Here is a 19,753-nt window from a genome sequence, read left to right on the forward strand (position 1 = left end):
TCTTTGACCTCTGCACCTGACCGCCCTGAGCTGCTGGTGTGGTAACTTTGGGGTTGCCTTGAACCCCCAGCAGTGGGCTACTTATGCCCAGGAACTGAGACTTGTAAGTGTCTTACTTACCTCACAATCTAAACCATTACTTACCTCCCCCAGGCTCTGTTGATTTTTGCACTGTGTCCACCTTTAAAATAGCTTATTGCCATTTTAACAGAATGTATATGATATTGCTTTAATTCAAAGTTCCTAACTTACCTGTCTGGAGTACCTTGCATTTTATGTATTTACTTCAAATCTTGAACCTGTTTTCTTAAAATAAACTAAGAAAATATATTTTTCGATATAAAAAAACTATTGGCCTGGAGTAAGTCTTTGAGTGTATGTTCCTCATTTATTGCTTGTGTGTGTACAACACATTCTTAACACTACCCTCTGGTAAACCTACTGCTCGACTAAACTACCACAAAAATAGAGCATTAGAATTATCTAATTTTGCCACTATCTTACCTATAAGGGGAACCCTTGGACTCTGTGCACACTACTTCTTACTTTGAAATAGTAAATACAGAGCCAACTTCCTACACTAGGTAAGTGACATTTTCCGTTCCATGGCATGTGTAGCTGCAGATACACATGCTATGCTATGAGGGTAGATCCACTCAGTCAGCCGTCGTTGCAGCCTGGTACCTGTAATTACAAGGGAGTGATGCCTTCATCCCAAGGATGATTCCTCCTTCTTCTTGTGCAGACTGAAGAGTTGTAGCCTTCTGAGGATGCACAGCTGGGGAAATGTTGCAAAGCTGGCAGGAATTCTGGATACAATGTTGCAGAAGAGTCTTCCTCGTGGATCTGAAGCTTGTAGGTTCCTGGATGGTCCAGTTGCGGTTCCGGAGGCCGGATGTCGAAGCAGAGGTTGCAGAGGAGTCCTGCTGGAGTCTTGCAAGCCGAATCTGAGGACCTACCCCAGAGGAAGACCCTATATAGCCCAAAGAGGGGCTTGGTCACCTAACCAGTTAACTACCTATCAGAGGTTGCATCTGACACCACCTGCCTTGCCTGGCTGCTCAGATGCTCCCAGAGTTCCCTGCCAATCTTGGAATCAAGATGGCAGAACCCAGGGACCCTCTGGAGGAGCTCTGGGCACCACCCCTGGGGGTGGTGATGGACCGGGGAATGGTCACTCCCCTTTCCGTTGTCCAGTTTTGCACAAGAGCAGGGACTTGGGTGGGGGGGTCCCTGAACCAGTGAGCACTGGTTTATGCATGGAGGGTACCAAATGTGCCCTTCAAAGCAAAACCAGTGGCTTTGTGAGGCTACCCCTCCCCAGCCAGTCACACCTATTTCCAAAGGGAGAGGGTATTACCTCCTCTCTCAAAGGAAACCCTTTGTTCTGCCTTCCTGGGCTTGATCTGATCAAGCAGCAGGAGGGCAAAAACCTGTCTTAGGGGTGGCAGCTATTGGGCTGCCCGGGAAAACCCTGTAAGACCACTGGTAGCAATGCTGGGGGTCCTCTAAGGAGCCCCCAGAGTTCATGGAATTATACTTCCAATATTTGCAACAGTATTGGGGTATGATTCTGACATGTTTGATACCAAACGTGCCTGGATTTGGAGTTACCATTATGTAGCTTGACATAGGTAGTGTCTTATGTCCAGTACATATATAAAATGGCGTCCCTGCACTCAATATGTCCATTAAAATGGAGCTGGAGATGGAGTTTGTGGGGGCACCTATGCTAGTGCAGTGGTGCCCTCACACACAGGTACCTGCACCCTGCCGTCTGGGCAGAGAGGGCCTACTATAGTTGTGACTTTCAGTGAGCTGGTGCAGTGTCCTGTAGGGAAACCGGCTGCGTGCACCTGGTTCACGCAGACTGCAACGGCAGTTCTACAGAACCCTTTGCATGGGCTCCCTATGGGAATAACTGCTGCAGCCCATAGTGACCCCCTGTAGCCCCAATACCCTGGGTACCTAGGTACTATATACTAGGGACTTACATGGGGGTACCAGAATGCCAATTGTGGGGAGAAAAGTTTAGTAGCAACCAAATTTGGAGTAGAGAGCATAATCACTGGGTTCCTGGTTAGCAGGATCCCAGTGAACACAGTCAAACACACTGACAACAGGCAGAAAAGGGGGGTAACCATGCCAAGAAAGAGGGCACTTTCCTACACACAGTAATCATAAAAAGACTTAGTCACAAGAAAGAACCCACACCAGTGTTGCAAAAATAAAGGATACTTTATTGCAGCACTATTACTAAACTGAAATTGATACATCTCCCTTTGGAGATATTACATACAATCCTACTCATAAAATATGTAGCATAGAAATATACAGGGCCCTTGGGGAGGACCAAACCATATACTAAAAAATGGAATGTGAAAGTGAAACTTCAACCAAACTAAATGTGGTGGTTAGCTAGGGATTGGAGCCAGTTAGAAACACCAGAGGTACGTGTACAGTAGGTGACCCCAGAAATCAGGAGTAAGTCAGTTACCAACCCAGTTGTCCCATAGGGTAACTCAGAAAGCAGTGGTTGGAGTTTGTGGAATTCAGGACCCTTCCTAGCAGACCCCAAGGAAACCAACAGGCAAGAGGATGGATGGAGAATGCCCCTACCCCAGGATACCCACAGGACAGGACTACCTACACCAGGGACCCAGATGTAGAGGGGAGTATGGACTCTCTCTGAAGACTGGATGCCTCGGATTGTCCAGCTGCATTCAGAATCCGTGGACCAGGCCAGTGGAACCCAGAGACGGATTCCGGGCGTGGAGGACCTGGAAAGGAAGGGGACAGAGGCCAGCACCCAAGGAGGTGCCCAGGTGATGCAGGTGGCAATGCCCTCCCTCCTGAAGATGAAGTTCCTCTAAATCGGTGGAAGAAGTCCAGCTGAGGGGTCCAGGAGTCGATGAAGATTCCAGGAGTCACCTACGAGCTGTCCCTCGATGGACGCCGGGCTGCAGGAGGGTCAGTGGACAGCCAGGTCACCAAAAAGCACTGGGAAGTGCAAATAGAAGCTGAAGAGAAGTTTGCAAAGTTGTGAGGACCAGCAAGGTCCAGGAGACTATACCCAGGAGGGGGAGTCAGAGCTGGCTCTCAGCACATAGGAAGGCCAACAGAAGTCGATGGAGCCCCCCACGAGTGACCCACAAGCACTGGACACAGGGAATCATAAGGAGGCCTTACCAGCCTAGTAAAACAGAAGTCCCACGTTGCATGAGTTACAGGACTGGAGCTGATCTTTGGTTTGCAAATTGCTTGGGGCCTAGGCTTCTTGGAGGCGGAAAATCGCAGAGAAGAAGAACCAACAAGCCTTTGCAAATGCAACAGTTGCAGTGCACAGGGGAGAGCCAGTCCAGTGGCAGAAGCAAGGACTTACAGTCCGCAACTTCGAAAGAAGACGAGCAGGACCCAGAGGAGGCCACAAACTCACTACCTGTGTTCCAGGATCTTCGGATGTCCAGAGGCACTTGAGGTGCCTGTGGTTGCAGGAAGCTGACCCCTTCACGCGTAGGGAGATGCCTTCTTGCTTGCTGGTGGAAACAGACTCCATGTGACCCTGGAGGATACACAGCCTGGATACACAGCCTGGATGTTGCAGAAGTCTTCCAGGATCCTGAAAAACAATGTTGCAGTGGGAGCCTTCCCAGCAGAAGCAGTCTTGATTGGTTCCAAGCAAAGACCAGCAGCAGTTCCTGAGGCCCGGGGCAGAAGGTGTCTTGCAGGAAGTTCCTTGTAGAGTTCTGCTTGACAAATCTGAGGACCCACCTGCGAGGGAGCCCTCAAATAACTCTAAAAGGGGTTTGGTCACTCTCTGCAGTGACCTACCTATCAAAGCGGTAAGAGACGTCACCTGCCTGACCTAACTAACCAGATGCTCCCAGGGACCTCTGCCCATCTTATTTTCAAAATGGCAGAATCAGGTGCCCACCTGGCAGAGGTCTGGGCACCTCCCTAAGGGAGGAGCTGGACGGGGGTTGGTCACTCTCCTTTGTGTAGTTTCGCACTAGCGCAGGTACTGGGGATTTCTGAACTGGTGCAAACCCGATTATGCAAGGAGGGCACCAAATGTGCCCTTCATAGCAGACTGGTGGGGCTCAGATGCCCTCCTCACTCCAGCCCTTAGACACCTGATACACAGGGAGAGGTGCTCATACCTCTCCCTTGCAGGAAATCCATTGTTCTGCTCCTCGGACCTGATCCTGGCTCATCAGCAGGAGGGCAGAACAGTGTCTAGGGTCACCAGCAATGTGGGATAGCAGCTGAACCCCGTAAGGCTGCACAAGCAGAACTGGGGGATCCCCTAGGGAACCTCCAGAGTACGATATCATACACCTAATGCTGGAATCGATGTACATGATTTCAACATGTTTGATACCAAACATGCCTAGGTTTGGAGTAGCCATTATGTAGTTGGACCACTCGTGTTGACCAGTGTCGACTACATACCTTAAGATAGCATCCCAGCACTTAGAGTCCAGGAATTGGCTTGCTTTTGCAGGGGTACCCTCACACTTAGACATGCGCTCTGCCCTTGGGCTCAAAAGGGCCTACCAGAGGGGTGACTTATAGGGTCTAAGTGCAGGTGCCAGGTTTGGCAGTGAAAGGGTGTGTGCATCCATTCACGCAGCTGGCAATGGCAGGCCTGTAGTCACAGTTTGCGTGGGCTTCTATAGGTGGCATAATACATACTGCAGCCCAATGGGCGCCCCTGGTGTACCAACGCCCCGGGAACCTAGGTACCATATAATAGGGACTTACATGGGTGCTCCAGTATGCCAATTGTGGGTGTAAAAGGTAGCAACTACATTTAGAGGATAGAGCACTGTCACTGGGGTCCAGGTTAGCAGGATCCCAGTGAATTACAGCCCAAGCACACTGACATCAGGTAAAAAGTGGGAGTAACTATGCCAGAAACATGGCACTTTCCTACATAACCCCCCATACGAAAGTTAATGAGACTAACCTTGTCCAGTTGAGTCTTTATTATCTAAGTGGAGATATTTAAAGAGTCCATTTGCATTGGCTTGGTTACTCCCAGGTCTATGTTCCACTGAAAAATCCATCCGCTGTAGGCAAATGGACCACCTCAAGAGTTTGGAATTTTCACCTTTCATTTGCTTTAGTCAGAGGAGGTGCTTGAGGTCTGTCTGAACAAGGAAGTGAGTGCCAAACAGGTATGGCCTCAACTTCAAGGCCCAGACCAGAGTAAAGGCCTCCCTCACAATGCCTGGCCAGCGTTTTTCCCTGGGGGGGGTCAACATTCTGATAAAAGATGCAGGTTGATCCTGGCCCTCTTCATTTAATTGTGAGAGTACTGCTTCTATTGCTACTTGAGAAACATCAGTCTGGACAACAAATTGTTTTGAATAGTCTGGACTTTTGAGAATTGGAGCTGAGCACATGGCCTTTTCCAGGGTATCAAAGGCCTCTTGACAGCTAACTTTTCACAGTACCTTTTTATGCATTTTCTTAGAGGTAAGATCATGCAAGGGGGCACAATTGAGCTATACCCCTTCACAGATCTTCTGTGGTACCCAGTCAGGCCCAGAAAATCTCTGACCTGAGTCTCAGTGGTTGGAGCAACCCAATCCCTGATGGTTTGGATTTTGCTCTGAAAAGGGCTGAACTTGGACTCCACCTACCATGGGGCCTAAGTAAACTACTTTGCTCTGCCCTGTCTGGCATTTTGTTGCCTTGATAGTGAGGTCTGCCTTTCTCCAGGCCTCAGGTACACTCCTGAGGAGGACTAGGTGATCCTGCCAGGTGGAGCTAAAGATTGCAATATCATCTAGAAATGCTGCACTAAAGTCTTCCATGCATCCCAGAACTTGATTCACCAACCTTTGGAAGGTGGCAGGTGCATTTTTCAAACCAAAGGGCATCACAGTAAAGTGATAGTGCCCACCAGGAGTGGAAAATGCCGTTTCAGGCTTGACAGTATCAGTTAACTTTATCTGCCAATAGCCTGCTGTCAGGTCGAATGTGTTGAATTACCTGGCTAAAGCAAGAATGTCAATCAGCTCATCTGCCCTAAGAATTGGATGGGCATCAGTCTTAGTGACTGCATTGATGCCTCTGTAGTTTACACAAACCTCATCTCTCTCTTTCCACTCTGGGAATGAGGTTTTGGCACAAGAAATAATGGGCTAGCTGAAGGCTTATTGACCCCCAAATCCAGCATCTTTCAGACCTCTGTCCAGATGCAGTCTCTGACGTGGTCAGGCTGCCATTACATTTTCCTTTTTACAGGTACACTACCACCTGTGTCCACATCCTGGGCACACCAGGTGGTTTGACCAGGGGTCAGGGAGAAAAGTTGGGCAAGCTGGCTGAGAACCTGTCTGCAGTCAGCTTGTTGCTGTTCAGAGAGGCAGTCTGCAAAGACCACTCCATCTACTGAACCATCAACAGAGTTATTTGAGAGGAGTTCAGGGAGGTGATCACTTTCTGGTTCCTGCCCCTCATTAATGGGCTTGAGCAAGTTGATTTCAGGTCTGTCATAGTAAGGCTTTAGGCTCTTCACATGAAGCAGCCTGTTGGGGAGGGGGTGGGGGGGCTGGGAGTGCCCAGATCAGCTAAGTAGGTGACCTCAACTTTCTGCTCTAAGATTATGTGGTGACCACTCCACTTGTCTTGGGGTGCTCTTGGGGCCACAGGTCCTAAGACCCACACTTTCTGTCCTGGGTGGTAAACAGGCAGTACAGCCTTTTGGGCAGGCCATAGCTTTTGAAGCTCTTGGCTTGCCTCAAGGTTTTTGGAAGCTGCCTTTATATACTAGACAGGGGGTTAGTCAGTCCACTGTCCTTTGTGCAGTTTCAAACCAAAGTGGGAACCAGGGTTCCTGAACTGGTGCGAACCAGTTTATGCAAGGAAGGCACCAAATGTGCCCTTCAAAGCAGTCTGGTGGGGCTCAGAGGCCACCCCATCCCAGCCCTTAGACACCTAATTTCGAGGGGGAGGTGGTCACACCTCTCTCTTGCAGGAAATGCTTTGTTCTGCCTCTCCAGCTTTAGTCAGGCTCAGCAGCAGGAGTGCAGAACAGTGTCTGGGGGTCAGCAGCAGCTAAGCCCCGGTAGGCTGCACAGGCAGAACCGGGGGATCCTCTAAGGACCCCCAAAGTACATGGTATGAAACGAACACTGGAATCGGTGTAGTTGCATGTTTCCAACATGTTTGATACCTAGGTTCGGAGAAGCTATTATGTACTTGGACAGCTCGTGTTGACCAGTGTCCACTACATACCTAAAGATGACTTCCCTGCACTTACAGAGTCCAGGTAATGGAGCCTGGGATCTGTGGTGGCACCCTGCTCATGCAGGGGTACTCTCACACTTAGGGAAAAGCATCCTGCCCTTGGGCTGAAGGGCCTACCAGGCGGGTGATTTACAGTGTCTAAGGGCAGTGACCAAGATATAAGGCAGGCCTTATATCTATGGTGAAAGGGTGCTTGCACTGTTTCACGCACGCTGCACTGACAGGCCTGCAGACACAGTTTGCATGGGCTCCCGTGGGTCGCACAATACATGCCCCAGCCAATGGAAGACCCCTGGTGGACCAGTGCCCTGGGGAGCTAAGTACCATATCCTAGGGACTTACATAGATGCACCAGTATGCCAATTGGGGGGAATACCAAGTACTAAGGCAATCAAATTTGGAGGGAGAGAGCACAATCACTGGGGTCCTGGTTAGCAGGATCCCAGTGAAAACAGTCCAAGCGCACACGCCAATATCAGGCAAAAAGTGGGGGTAACCATGCCAAAAAGAGGATACTTTCCTACATCCAAGGCCTTCCATTCGGCCCCTTTCCGGAAATTATGCGCAGTTACAGCGGGGACAGTGTACTTGTCCATTTTGGCTTGTTTGGGGAACCTTATCCCGACCCATCTTGCTGGAGTTGTTGCCGCCTAGCGGGCGATGCGCACCGCCGGGATCAAGTGGTTGTGCGCAGGGATCTCCTCATCGTATGGTAACGACGTGCAACTGTGCCCGCTCCTGCCTTCACTAGGCCCCTCATTATGCCTCCAGGGCCTGTGGTGTGTGTCTGCTCACCTTGACGACCGGCTGCTGCAGTATTTGTTATACGGGTCCCAGGGGAAGCAGATTTGCTGGCCCGCAAGGCCCTTCCTACACGGTGCAGCGCTCTGGGCTTACCTGGTGTCCGGCTAGTCCCCATGGGCTGCCATCTTCTCTGTTTCGTGGCCTGCTCCTTGCCACTTGTCTCCTCCCCTCCGGCATCTGCAGTTTGGTCGGTCACGGACCAGAGTCACCGGGGCTTGTCAGAAGTGCCACGGTACCCTATCAAGGCTTCCCAGCACCCAGAGGATCACGAGTACAGCGTGGTCAATAGTGAGCTCAAAGGAGCATATCTGCCATGTTAGTCGTTCAAGCCTTTTTTCTTTAAAGTTTGAAACAGGAACTCAGGCCATGTGTATCCCCACATGACATTTTTGTGCCAGTCCTCGCAAAAACTTGTCATGTCTGGTACAGGCTAGACACCGATGTCCCCGAAAAGTGGCTGGACAGCTCCTAGATGTAGAATAACTTGAAACTGCTTCTTGATAAATCTGGTCAGCTTGGCTGCAACTTTCTTCTGGATGACCTACTGTCTGTGTGTGTCTCCTGGATTCACTTTGATTCATATGGGCTTGTGCTGGTCTTCCTCTTATTCAGCGGTTTGCTCCTCTTCTCACTTGGTAGGCCGCAATAGCAAGGTGTCTGCAGAATCCATTCTTCAGCAAATACTGCCAGCAGGGAGGTCCTATTATACTATATTCCTAGTAAAACATTACTGCATTGGTGTGTATTTTCTACTTGAGTCTGATAAAGTACAGACATCTGGCCCAGTTGTCCAGTACTTTGGTCGTTGAGTGCTGGAAGGAAGCCAAAGCCAACCAAAGTGCCAACACCTTTCTTATTCCGAAATCTTCCTTCAGTGAAGAAGATGTTAATTTTTGGTTTTTGTCTTCTTTGTTTTCAGTCTTATTTGTCTTCTTGTTGGGCTTTCCCAGAGGCTGCTAAAAATCAACCTGTCAGGATATGTATTCATTTGACCCACACTACTTGAACCCCAAGTTCCATAGTTGCTAGGCAGATGTCACACCAACGTGGGCAAAAAAAGAGGAGTGGCTAGAAAATATTTCAAGTCCCCTGTGGCGAAAGTTGGAGACCATAGCTTCCTTGTTGCTGGAACACTGCAGAATCAAAATAAATATGTTAAGTTAAGTTACATGGTTTGTATAGCATGTGCTGACCAGTTTCCTGTTATCTTTGAGCTTTGTACAGCCATTTCTGCAGTTGTGGGTTTGCTCACTGAATCTCCATGGAGTGGGCGGGTTGGGGAGTGGGTTTTATGACTTGGCATCCAAGCCTTTGAGAAGATAATGCTTGTGTCTGTTTACTTTTTTTAAACTCTGAAAGCACTTTGTCAGAATCTCAGGATGTGTATAATAAACTCAAAGGGTGATGTTTCCACACTGATGTATTTTTATCTGATCTGTCTTTGCGTGCAGGTGAGCTCTCTCCCTGTAAGATCAACAATGGTGGATGCCAGGATTTGTGTCTATTGACAGCAGATGGACGGGTGAACTGCTCCTGCCGTGGTGAGCGGATTCTGCAGGACGATCTCACCTGCAAAGGTGAGTTGCTGGATTGGAGTGCTTCTGCCTGGGTGCCCTTAATGTGAGCATTAGAATGCACTACATTGTGAAGTTAATGTAAGTGCTGTAATAATACCTTCCCTGTCTTCTAAGCGCTTCAGATTATCAAGTCCTCAACATGACAGGTTAGCCTCCCGATATTTGCCTCAAGTATGTTACCCTGAGACACCCCACTAGCTTCTCAGCATTGCACACATTTCTTTTCTGAGGGTAGTCACTCCATAGTATCCTCATTGTTAAAAATGGGCCCATTCTTTGGTTCTCATTATGGCAATGAGGACACCAAGCAATGTTCTTAATATGGTATCCAAGATGCCATATTCTGTCTTTAGATGGCACCAGAAACAGAGCACTCTGCTGTGCGTGGCACCAAATATGGTTTGTCACTTTAGCTGTGAATACATCCATTTAGGTAATTGGATCACATAGAGGTAACCCAAGAACAGGCTATGTAGTCTACAGAAGTTTCCCATCTAGGCTTTGGGCAGCCTCATTAACCACTAAACAAAACTATCTCAAAATAAACTCTCCCAGAGTTTATTACATTGCTGCCCAACTCCACTATAGTACAAGACATCGTAGCCCGATACAATCAAGTTAACCATATGTTTGCACCAGTGGTGGAAAATACAGGGTTTATAAGTGCTGCTCAGCCCACATCGCCTCTGTTGAATGTTGTATTGTTCAGTAGAGGAAAATTGAGCGGAGCAGCACTTAACCTCTGTGTTCTACCACCTCGGAGTCCCTACAGCGTTCTTTACATTCCCCTTGTTTAAATATTAGCAATCCATGCCTTATACTTCAAATTTAAACACAGCAACAGCTTGTGCTTGTATCTACTAGTATAATTACTACTGGACATCACAGTCAGACTTCCCAACTGAGCCAGAAATGCAGAAGAAATTGTTTGGTATCCGGACAGTTGTATGTCACAGGAGAGGGGAAAATGTATTTAATTTGCTCTACATGGCCTACAGAAGAGAACACAAAGGTGTCCATATACTCCAGAGCCCGAAAATGAAGCAGAACCTTATCTCTGAAGGCTCCTTGAAAGGCTCTTACCCTTCAAATCAAAGTAAGACTAGGTACAGTCCCTATCTGAGAAATTACATTGGGGTTCTATCTCCACACCCTTTCTAGGGCAGAACACTGCACTGTATAAATGTAGCTATATACATTGTGGTACAAGTCCCCCCTCCACATCTTAAGCATGGCAAGAGGCCATCCAAATTTGATCTCAGCATGACTTAAAATAAACTGCTTCTGGACCATGTGAAGGGGGGGTCAACAGGGCTTTGACACCTAGTTAGAATACAATGAAAGTTTCAGAGTCGTAGAGACTGTGATAAAAAAAAAAAAAAAAAAAAACACAACAGAATCAAAATAAATATAATGTTATGTTAAGCTACATGGCTCATATACCTTTACTAGAAATATTATATCAGAAGGGGGAGAATTCAACTTTATATTCTATTAAACGGGCAGGAGTGTACTATTTTGCTTCCAAGTGTTTGGCTCTCACTATTCTTAATCTAATGTCTTTTTACACCTGCAGCTCTGAACTCGACCTGTAATCCTCATGATGAGTTTGAATGTGGCAACGGAGATTGCATCAATTACAACATGACCTGTGACCGGGTGGCCCACTGCAAGGATAAATCAGATGAGAAACAGTCATTCTGCAGTATGTTCCAGCTCTGCCTTGTTGGACTGTGAATTTGTTTGTTTGCTCCTCAATGTATTTATCCTTTTAAGAGAGTATGTCTCACCACTGGTAGTGCTGGTGTTTTTGTGCCACCTGTGCAGGAGTTCAAAGTGAAGTCTTCTCTGTGCCAGGCGGACAAGGTGATTGTTGCTGTTGGAGATGTGTGGTAGATGTGAGTCCCGCCACAAGCTCATATTTCCTTTTAGGTGGTCTGCAGTGATGGCAAGAACACTCTTTCAAGACAAAGCGGTATTGAGAGTGGAAAGAGGAGGAAGAATCATTGCATGTTGCATATAACATCTGAGTCCCTCTCCATTTTTTGGTAGCTTTGGGTGGCAGAAAGTTACCTGGTGCTAAGGGGCATTTTAAAAGTTTGTTGGAGGAGGAAAGCTGTGAGATTTTTCCAGCGATAGTTGTCCTTAAGTAGCATGGAATTAATTTGTCTGCGAGCTAAGAGCAGGCTTCTTCGTCCACTAAGCAGGTGATGACAGCACAGTGTCAAAAGCATCCAATAAAATTACAGGGTGGAAACCTTATTATCATACTACATTCAGAAAATTATACCCTGTACTTGAACTTGTAAAAGCTGTTAATGGACTCTTATGTAGCATTTTTGTGGTCCACACTTGTACGACATTGTTGCACTTGTCCCTGGGATGCAGATCTCATAACACTGCAGTACTGAGGAGGAACCAGTTCTACATTCATGAGGTATCTGATCAGTTAGATGGAGATGGTGTTCCTCACTGTTTCATATGTGTCTTTGATTGGTCTTTCCTTGATTCTTGCAGGCACACGGCACTGCAAGAGAGGCTACATGCACTGCATGAACAACCGCTGTATTGCCAACGCCTTCCGGTGCAATGGAATTGATGACTGTGGTGACAACTCAGACGAGATATCCTGCAATAGTAAGTCCTTGCCTTGCTTCTCATCAGGGATCCATAGAATGGATATGGTGGTGGTTGCTCAGTTGACGAGATAAAACAACACACAAAGGACATGAAAGCTGTTGTATAACTTTCTTGTAGTATAAATAAGTATGTGGGATACTGAACAGTGGCAGATGTTCACCTTTTGCAAAGAGTTAATACATAGTGAGCACATAACATTCTTTCATCAAATATAGTGACAACGATGTATGTTATGAACACTGTCAGGGAAAAGTTTTGTGAGTAAAACTTTGAACAACTTCTTCAAAAAACAGTGGTCCATAATGGGTCTAGTAAAAATTGTTTGAGGAAAGCCATCATCACATTTAGGAGAGCCTACATTTCTCGAAAATCTAGATCCATTACTTTTTCTTGCTTTTAGAACCTTTAAGCACGGACCTCACAACATATTTCCAAATACTAAGCAAACTGTGACATGACAGTGCATGTGCACAGTAGACTTGGATCCTTCTGTTGGTTCCCATGTAGCCAAATTGTGAACAGGTGCGTAGAGTACCACAGCATATGCCGTGTTCATAATTGCATAGCATTCTGAGTCAACAATCTTAAGGTGGATGTTGTACTTCATTGCGAAGATATGCAGGTCTATCAAATTAAAAAGAAGCAGGTCTTTTAAGAAAGATTTCTGGTGGGTTCTAGTAGATGATAAAAGGTAATCTTTGCACACATCCAGTGTTTTACTTGGTGTTACTACGTGGTTGGGATGGCAGGCAGAATTCATGGTCATGTGGTAAGCTGAAATTCAGTATGAATACTGGATTACACCTTGCTTCTAGATTGAGTAGTTAGCAGGCTTGTTAGATCTGGTATTAATATTCCATTCTCCAGCCAGAGAAAAAAAATAAGAGTTAAAAAGGGGTTTTGTTTGAGTGACTTTCAAATAACATTTAGTGTTTCATGTTTTTTTTGTTTACCAGTTCTGCCCTCTTTGACCATTTTTTGTATGGTATCTTTCACTAATTTGCTCTTTTCATGAATCAGTCAGAACATAGTATTTTTGTATTTTATGTCAAAATATCTTAACTTTTGGAGGGACGTGGGGGAATTGGTTGTAGCAGCCCATGCTGAGGCATTTCTTTTCCGAGGCTGCCATTCTAGCTGGCATAAGCTGAAAAGTCCAATGTTGCTACTATTGTGCAAGAGGAAGGAGCTTGATTTAGCTCAACTAGTACGAGGCCACAGACCTTGAAAACTATGTACTACAAAAGTAAAAGGACAAGAAATATAGGAAGGTATATCCACAGTCATAACTAAAATACAGGGTTGACATGTCGTTTAATCCAGTAATTTTTCCTTCCAGAGACCACTTGCACCTTTGAAGAGTTCCGCTGCCGTGACGGGAGCTGCATTTTAAACACCAGCCGCTGTAATCAGTTCATCGATTGCGATGACGCTTCAGATGAGATGAACTGTAGTGAGTATGGGCTGGCTTGTCTGAGACATTGTGGGTACAGAGGATTGCTGTACTTTTTGAGGTGTCATCTATGCGGGCATTATTGCATTCAGCTTCTGTGGTCTACCAGGTGCAAGAGCTGTGTCCATGGAGTACACCACTTGAGTGGCAGGACACAGAGCGGGCCAAGGGGGGGGGGGAGTAAAACTGGATAATTGGGAAGTGAATGCTCAACCATTGTGTTCAGCAGATTAATCTGCGTTTCATTTCAGAAGAGAAGAAAGGCATAACCCATGGAAGGCCTATGGAGGGTACAGCTGTTTTCCCCCTTGAATATAGGAGCCCATCGTACCTACCTTGCCTGACAACACCTTTGCAACGCGCCTGACCCAGAATATAACACAATGTTCCATAATGTCTCCTGCAGGTGTCACTGACTGCTCTAGCTACTTCAAGCTCGGGGTGAAGGGAGTAACCTTCCAAAAGTGTGAGCTAACTTCTCTGTGCTATGCCCCAGCCTGGATCTGTGATGGCTCGAACGACTGTGGTGACTATTCTGATGAGAGGAATTGTCCAGGTGAGGCTGCTGGGTGGGTTTGTCTGAAACTTCACGCTCATTGGATAGAATTCAGGAGGGGGCTGCAAAGTCTTTTGTATTTCCACAACTGATAAAAACGAATATTGCACAATTGTGTAATAGTAACACCTCTTCTTGGATATCCTGGTGGCTTCTAAATCCAGTAAAAAGTGATTTCTGTGATTTTTAGTACAGCAAGTTTTTTTTTTTAGTCCCAAAGACAGTTTAAAAAGTGAAAATTCAATGTGGTGGTTGGATTTTTGAACATAATGTACTCATTTAGCTAATGAAAGAACGTTTTGATAAATTGGAGGAAGAATGAGATACCTCTGCAGAGGCTGCAGCTGAATAGCACAATGTGTAACCAGAAACCCTGGGCTCAAATCCCAGCTTCCTCGCTTAATCAATTTGTTATTAAGTTCAGGATGTTCTGTGTACAAAATATCTCCTAGACAGTTGAATAAGCGATAAAGTTGCTTCACATAGAGCAACAACATTGGTCATATATTAGTATTTGGATTTTTAAAGCCCTCTGGTACCCAAATAAATGTGTGTCCTGGTGCTAGGAACTGAGGGTGTACCAACAGTAGCGATCAGGCAGACTTGGTAGGCAACAACAAAGTTGAGATGTTTACAGAATTGAAGGTGAATAGTAATGAGACAAACTTAATGAAGAGGGAAATCCATTAATTCGCTCCAGAAAAGCAAGGAAAGATTCTCCAATTCTGGATTTTCTTTGGGAATCCCTCAAGAAGCACTAGAGGAAGGGTGTCATGCCTTTTTAGGAACATAGTGATGAATGAGATCCTGAAGTGTTTGCCATGGAAACCCTTGTAGCAGAGACGTAGGGGGTCATTATGAGCCTGGCGGTCACAAGATCGCCAGGGTCACTGTGGCGGTCGGACCGTCACGGTCGCAGCGGTCTGACTGCCACATTATGACCGTGGCGGAGCTGCCACGGTCCAACTGCCGACTCTGCAGACTGCCACCTGGAGGTCACGGTGGTTGTAATCCACCAGGGCAGCGCTGACCTGGGGATTACGAGTCCCTATCCACCTTAGACATTGAAAGTGCTGGGTAGCCGAAAGAGTATATGGTCTGGGAGTTTGTCAAACACGAGCTCCACAGTTCCAAAATGGCTACACTGAAATCTGGGAAGTTTGGTATCAAACTTCTCAGCACAATAAATGCACACTGATGCCAGTGTGGAATTTATTGTAAAGTATACCCAGAGGGCATCTTAAAGATGCTCCCTGAATACCAGTCTGACTCCTAGTGCTAGGCTGACCAGTTTCTGCCAGCCTGCCACAACCAGATGAGTTGCTGGCCACATGGGGAGAATGCCTTTGTCACTCTGTGGCCAGGAACAAAGCCTGTACTGGGTGGAGGTGCTTCTCGCCTCCCCCTGCAGGAACTGTAAGACCTGGCGGTGAGCCTCACAGGCTCATGCCTTTTGTTACAGCACCCCAGGACATCCCAGCTAGTGGAGAGGCCCGCCCCTCCGGCCACTGCCACCACTTTTGGCGGCAAGGCTGGAGGAGATAATGAGAAAAACAAGGAGAAGTAGCCCACCAGTCAGGACAGCCCCTAAGGTGTCCTGAGCTGAGGTGACCCCTGCCTTTAGAAATCCTCCATCTTGTGTTTGGAGGATTCCCGCAGTAGGATTAGGGATGTGGCCCTCTCCCTTCAGGGAGGAGGCACAAAGAGGGTGTGGCCACCCTCCAGGACAGTAGCCATTGGCTACTGCCCCCAGACCTAAACACCCCCAAATTTAGTATTTAGGGGCACCCAAGAACCCAGGAAATCAGATTCCTGCAACCTAAAACAAGAAGAAGGACTGCTGACCTGAAAGCCCTGCAGAGACGACCGAGACAACTGCTTTGGCCCTAGCCCTACCGGCCTGTCTCCTGACTTGAAGAAAACTGCAACAGCGACGCATCCGACAGGGACCAGCGACCTCTGAAGCCTCAGAAGACTGCCCTGAACCAAAGGACCAAGAAACTCCCGTGAGCAGCGGCTCTGTTCAGCAACATCTTTGGCAACAAAGAAGCAACTTTTAAAGAACTCACTCTTCCTGCTGGAAGCATAAGGCTTCACCCTCTGCACCCGACGCCCCGGCTCGAGCTCCAGAGAACCAACACCACAGGGAGGACTCCAGGTGACTGCGACCTCGTGAGTAGCCTCATACGACCTCCCTGAACCCCCACAGCGACCCATGCAGAGAGAATCCAGAGGCTCCCCCTGACCGCGACTGCCTATAAAAAGAAACCTGACACCTGGACCAAGCACTGCACCCGTAGCCCCTACGACCAGAAGAATCCAAAGCTCAGTGCAGGAGTGACCCTCAGCTGAACCTCTGCCTAGCCCAAGCGGTGGCTGGCCCAAGAAGCCCCCCTGTGCCCTGCCTGTACCTCTAGAGTGACCCCGGGTCCCTCCATTAACTTCAATTACAAACCCGCCGCCTGCCTTGCACCCTGCACCCAGCTGTCCCTGTGCCGCTGAGGGTGTTTTTTGTGTTGCCTACTTGTGTGTCCCCCCCTCCCCCCCCCCCAGTGCTCTACAAAACCCCCCCTGGTCTGCCCTCCGGAGACGCAACTACTTACCTGTAGGCAGACTGGAACCGGAGCACCCCTGTTCTTCATAGGCGCCTATGTGTTTTGGGCACCTCTTTGACCTTTGCACCTGACCGGCCCTGAGCTGCTGGTGTGGTAACTTTGGGGTGGCCTTGAACCCCCCCAAAGGTGGGCTGCCTATGCCTAGGAACTTAGACTTGGAAGTGTCTTACTTACCTGACAAACTAACCATTGCTTACCTCCCCCAGGAACTGTTTATTTTGCACTGTGTCCACTTTTAAAATAGCTTATTGCCATTTTTACTAAAACTGTGTATGCTATTACTCTGATTCAAAGTTCCTAACTTACCTGTGTGGAGTACCTTGCATTTTAAGTATTTACTTCAAATCTTGAACTTGTGGTTCTAAAAATAAATTAAGAAAATATATTGTTCGGTGGCATGTGTAGCTGCAGATACACATGCTGTGCATAGTCCGCCGTCTGGTGTTGGGTCGGAGTGTTACAAGTTGTTTTTCTTCGAAGAAGTCTTTTCGAGTCACGGGACCGAGGGACTCCTCCTACTTTGGTTCCATTGCGCATGGGCGTTGACTCCATGTTAGATTGTTTTTTTTCCGCCATCGGGTTCAGACGTGTTCCTTTCCGCTCCGTGTTTCGGGTCGGAAAGTTAGTCAGAATCAACGGAAAATTAGTCGGTATTGTTTCGTTCGGTATCGGGTTAGATTAGAATCGACACCGAATCTTGAGGAGCTCCGGTAGCCCTTCGGGGTAATTTCGATCCCCCGTCGGGGCCTGGTCGGCCCGACCGCGTGCAACATCGAGACTGATGGAACGGACCCCGTTCCGATTCTGTCCTAAATGCCACAGTAAATACCCCTATACAGACCAACATTTGGTCTGTAACTTGTGCCTGTCACCCGAGCACAAAGAAGAAACGTGTGAGGCCTGTCGAGCGTTTCGGTCGAGAAAAACGCTCCGAGACCGAAGAGCCAGAAGGTTGCAGATGGCGTCCACGCCGACAGGACAACAACGGTTCGAGGAAGAGGGAGAAGAAGAAACATTCTCCATCCACGAATCCGATTCCGAAGAATTCGACGTCGAAGAAACCGTGAGTAAGACGTCGAAACAAGCATCACACAGAAAAACAGACAAAGCCCAGGGGACGCCACTGCCGACAGGCCATGGCTCAACCCATAAAGTAGGTGACCGCCCATCGGCACCGAAAAAGGGCGAGCTGGTGCAGAGATCGTCCGACTCAGGTCGAGAGACAGGCACGCAGCAATCTCGGGACCGAGATACTGCCGCAGAAAAGGGTCGACACCGAGACAGCGGCACCGAAGCTGCTCGGCACAGGGATAGCGGCACCGAAGATGGCCGACGCCAAGAAGGTACGACACCGAAAAAGAGGAAAATCTCTTCGGAACCGAAAACAACAAAAGACACGGTTTCGGTGCCAAAACGCCCAGCAACCGAACCGAAAGCCAGTTCCTTCTCAGAGGAACAATCACTGTCCTCCCAACTTCAAAAACACAGGTTTGAGGAGGAATTACAAACAACAGCTGTAGATCACACGCAAAAGCGGATCTTTATACAAAGTGGTACAGGGAAGATCAGCACCCTTCCCCCAATCAGAAGAAAAAGGAAACTAGATTTCCAACAACAAGAAAAAACACCACAAGCAAAAGTGGTGAAGAAGGTAACTCCACCACCCTCTCCACCACCGGCAACTCCTATATCACCGGCACAGACTCCGTCACAATCACCAGCTCATACCACCATGAGCCAAGATGACCAGGACGCATGGGATCTCTATGACGCCCCCAGTATCGGACAATAGCCCTGAGTCGTACCCCACTAAGCCCTCACCACCTGAAGACAGTACAGCGTATGCTCAGGTGGTAGCTAGGGCAGCAGAGTTTCATAACGTATCGCTACATTCAGAGCCTATCGAGGATGACTTCCTTTTTAACACCCTGTCTTCCACCCATAGCAATTATCAAAGCCTTCCTATGCTCCCTGGAATGCTAAGACACGCTAAACAAATCTTTAAGGAGCCAGTTAAAAGCAGAGCGATAACCCCAAGGGTGGAGAAGAAATACAAGGCACCACCCACAGACCCTGCTTTTATCACATCACAACTGGCACCAGATTCAGTTGTCGTAGGAGCAGCTCGTAAAAGAGCCAACTCGCACACATCAGGCGACGCACCACCTCCAGACAAGGAGAGCCGAAAGTTTGATGCAGCCGGGAAAAGGGTTGCAGTACAAGCTGCAAATCAGTGGCGCATCGCCAACTCGCAGGCACTCCTAGCGCGATATGACAGAGCCCATTGGGACGAGATGCAGCATCTCATCGAGCACCTCCCCAAATAATTCCAAAAATGGGCAAAACAAGTGGTTGAAGAGGGACAAAACATATCCAACAACCAAATCCGTTCTTCTATGGACGCAGCAGATACAGCTGCAAGAACTATAACTACTGCTGTAACGATAAGGAGGCACGCATGGCTGCGCACATCCGGCTTCAAACCTGAAATACAACAGGCAGTGCTCAATATGCCGTTCAATGAACAACAATTGTTTGGACCAGAAGTGGACACTGCAATTGAAAAATTAAAGAAAGACACTGACCCAGCTAAAGCCATGGGCGCACTCTATTCCCCGCAGGGCAGAGGCACATTTGGCACATTTCGCAAAACTACTTTCAGAGGAGGGTTTCGAGGTCAAGCCACACAAGCCAGCACCTCACAAACAACACCACCTACCTACCAGGGACAGTATCAAAGGGGAGGCTTTCGGGGCCAATACAGAGGGGGCCAATTCCCAAGAAACCGGGGAAAATTTCAAGGGCCAAAAACCCCTCAAAACAAGCAGTGACTCACAAGTCACTCAAC

At 47.8% G+C, this 19,753-nt stretch overlaps 1 protein-coding gene across 2 annotated transcripts in view; it reads left to right on the plus strand.

The window, feature by feature from the left end:
• Positions 1-19,753, plus strand: part of LRP1 (LDL receptor related protein 1) — a 1,410,884-nt gene that overhangs the window by 778,489 nt on the left and 612,642 nt on the right. For both annotated transcript variants that reach the window (XM_069230782.1, XM_069230783.1), the window contains exons 45-49: positions 9,516-9,641; positions 11,218-11,346; positions 12,159-12,278; positions 13,621-13,734; positions 14,141-14,290. In XM_069230782.1, coding sequence (XP_069086883.1) covers positions 9,516-9,641; positions 11,218-11,346; positions 12,159-12,278; positions 13,621-13,734; positions 14,141-14,290 — 639 coding nt within the window. The remainder of the gene's footprint in view (positions 1-9,515; positions 9,642-11,217; positions 11,347-12,158; positions 12,279-13,620; positions 13,735-14,140; positions 14,291-19,753) is intronic.

The sequence above is a fragment of the Pleurodeles waltl genome, chromosome 4_2 (assembly GCF_031143425.1).
Source record: "Pleurodeles waltl isolate 20211129_DDA chromosome 4_2, aPleWal1.hap1.20221129, whole genome shotgun sequence".
NCBI classification, from domain to species: domain Eukaryota; kingdom Metazoa; phylum Chordata; class Amphibia; order Caudata; family Salamandridae; genus Pleurodeles; species Pleurodeles waltl.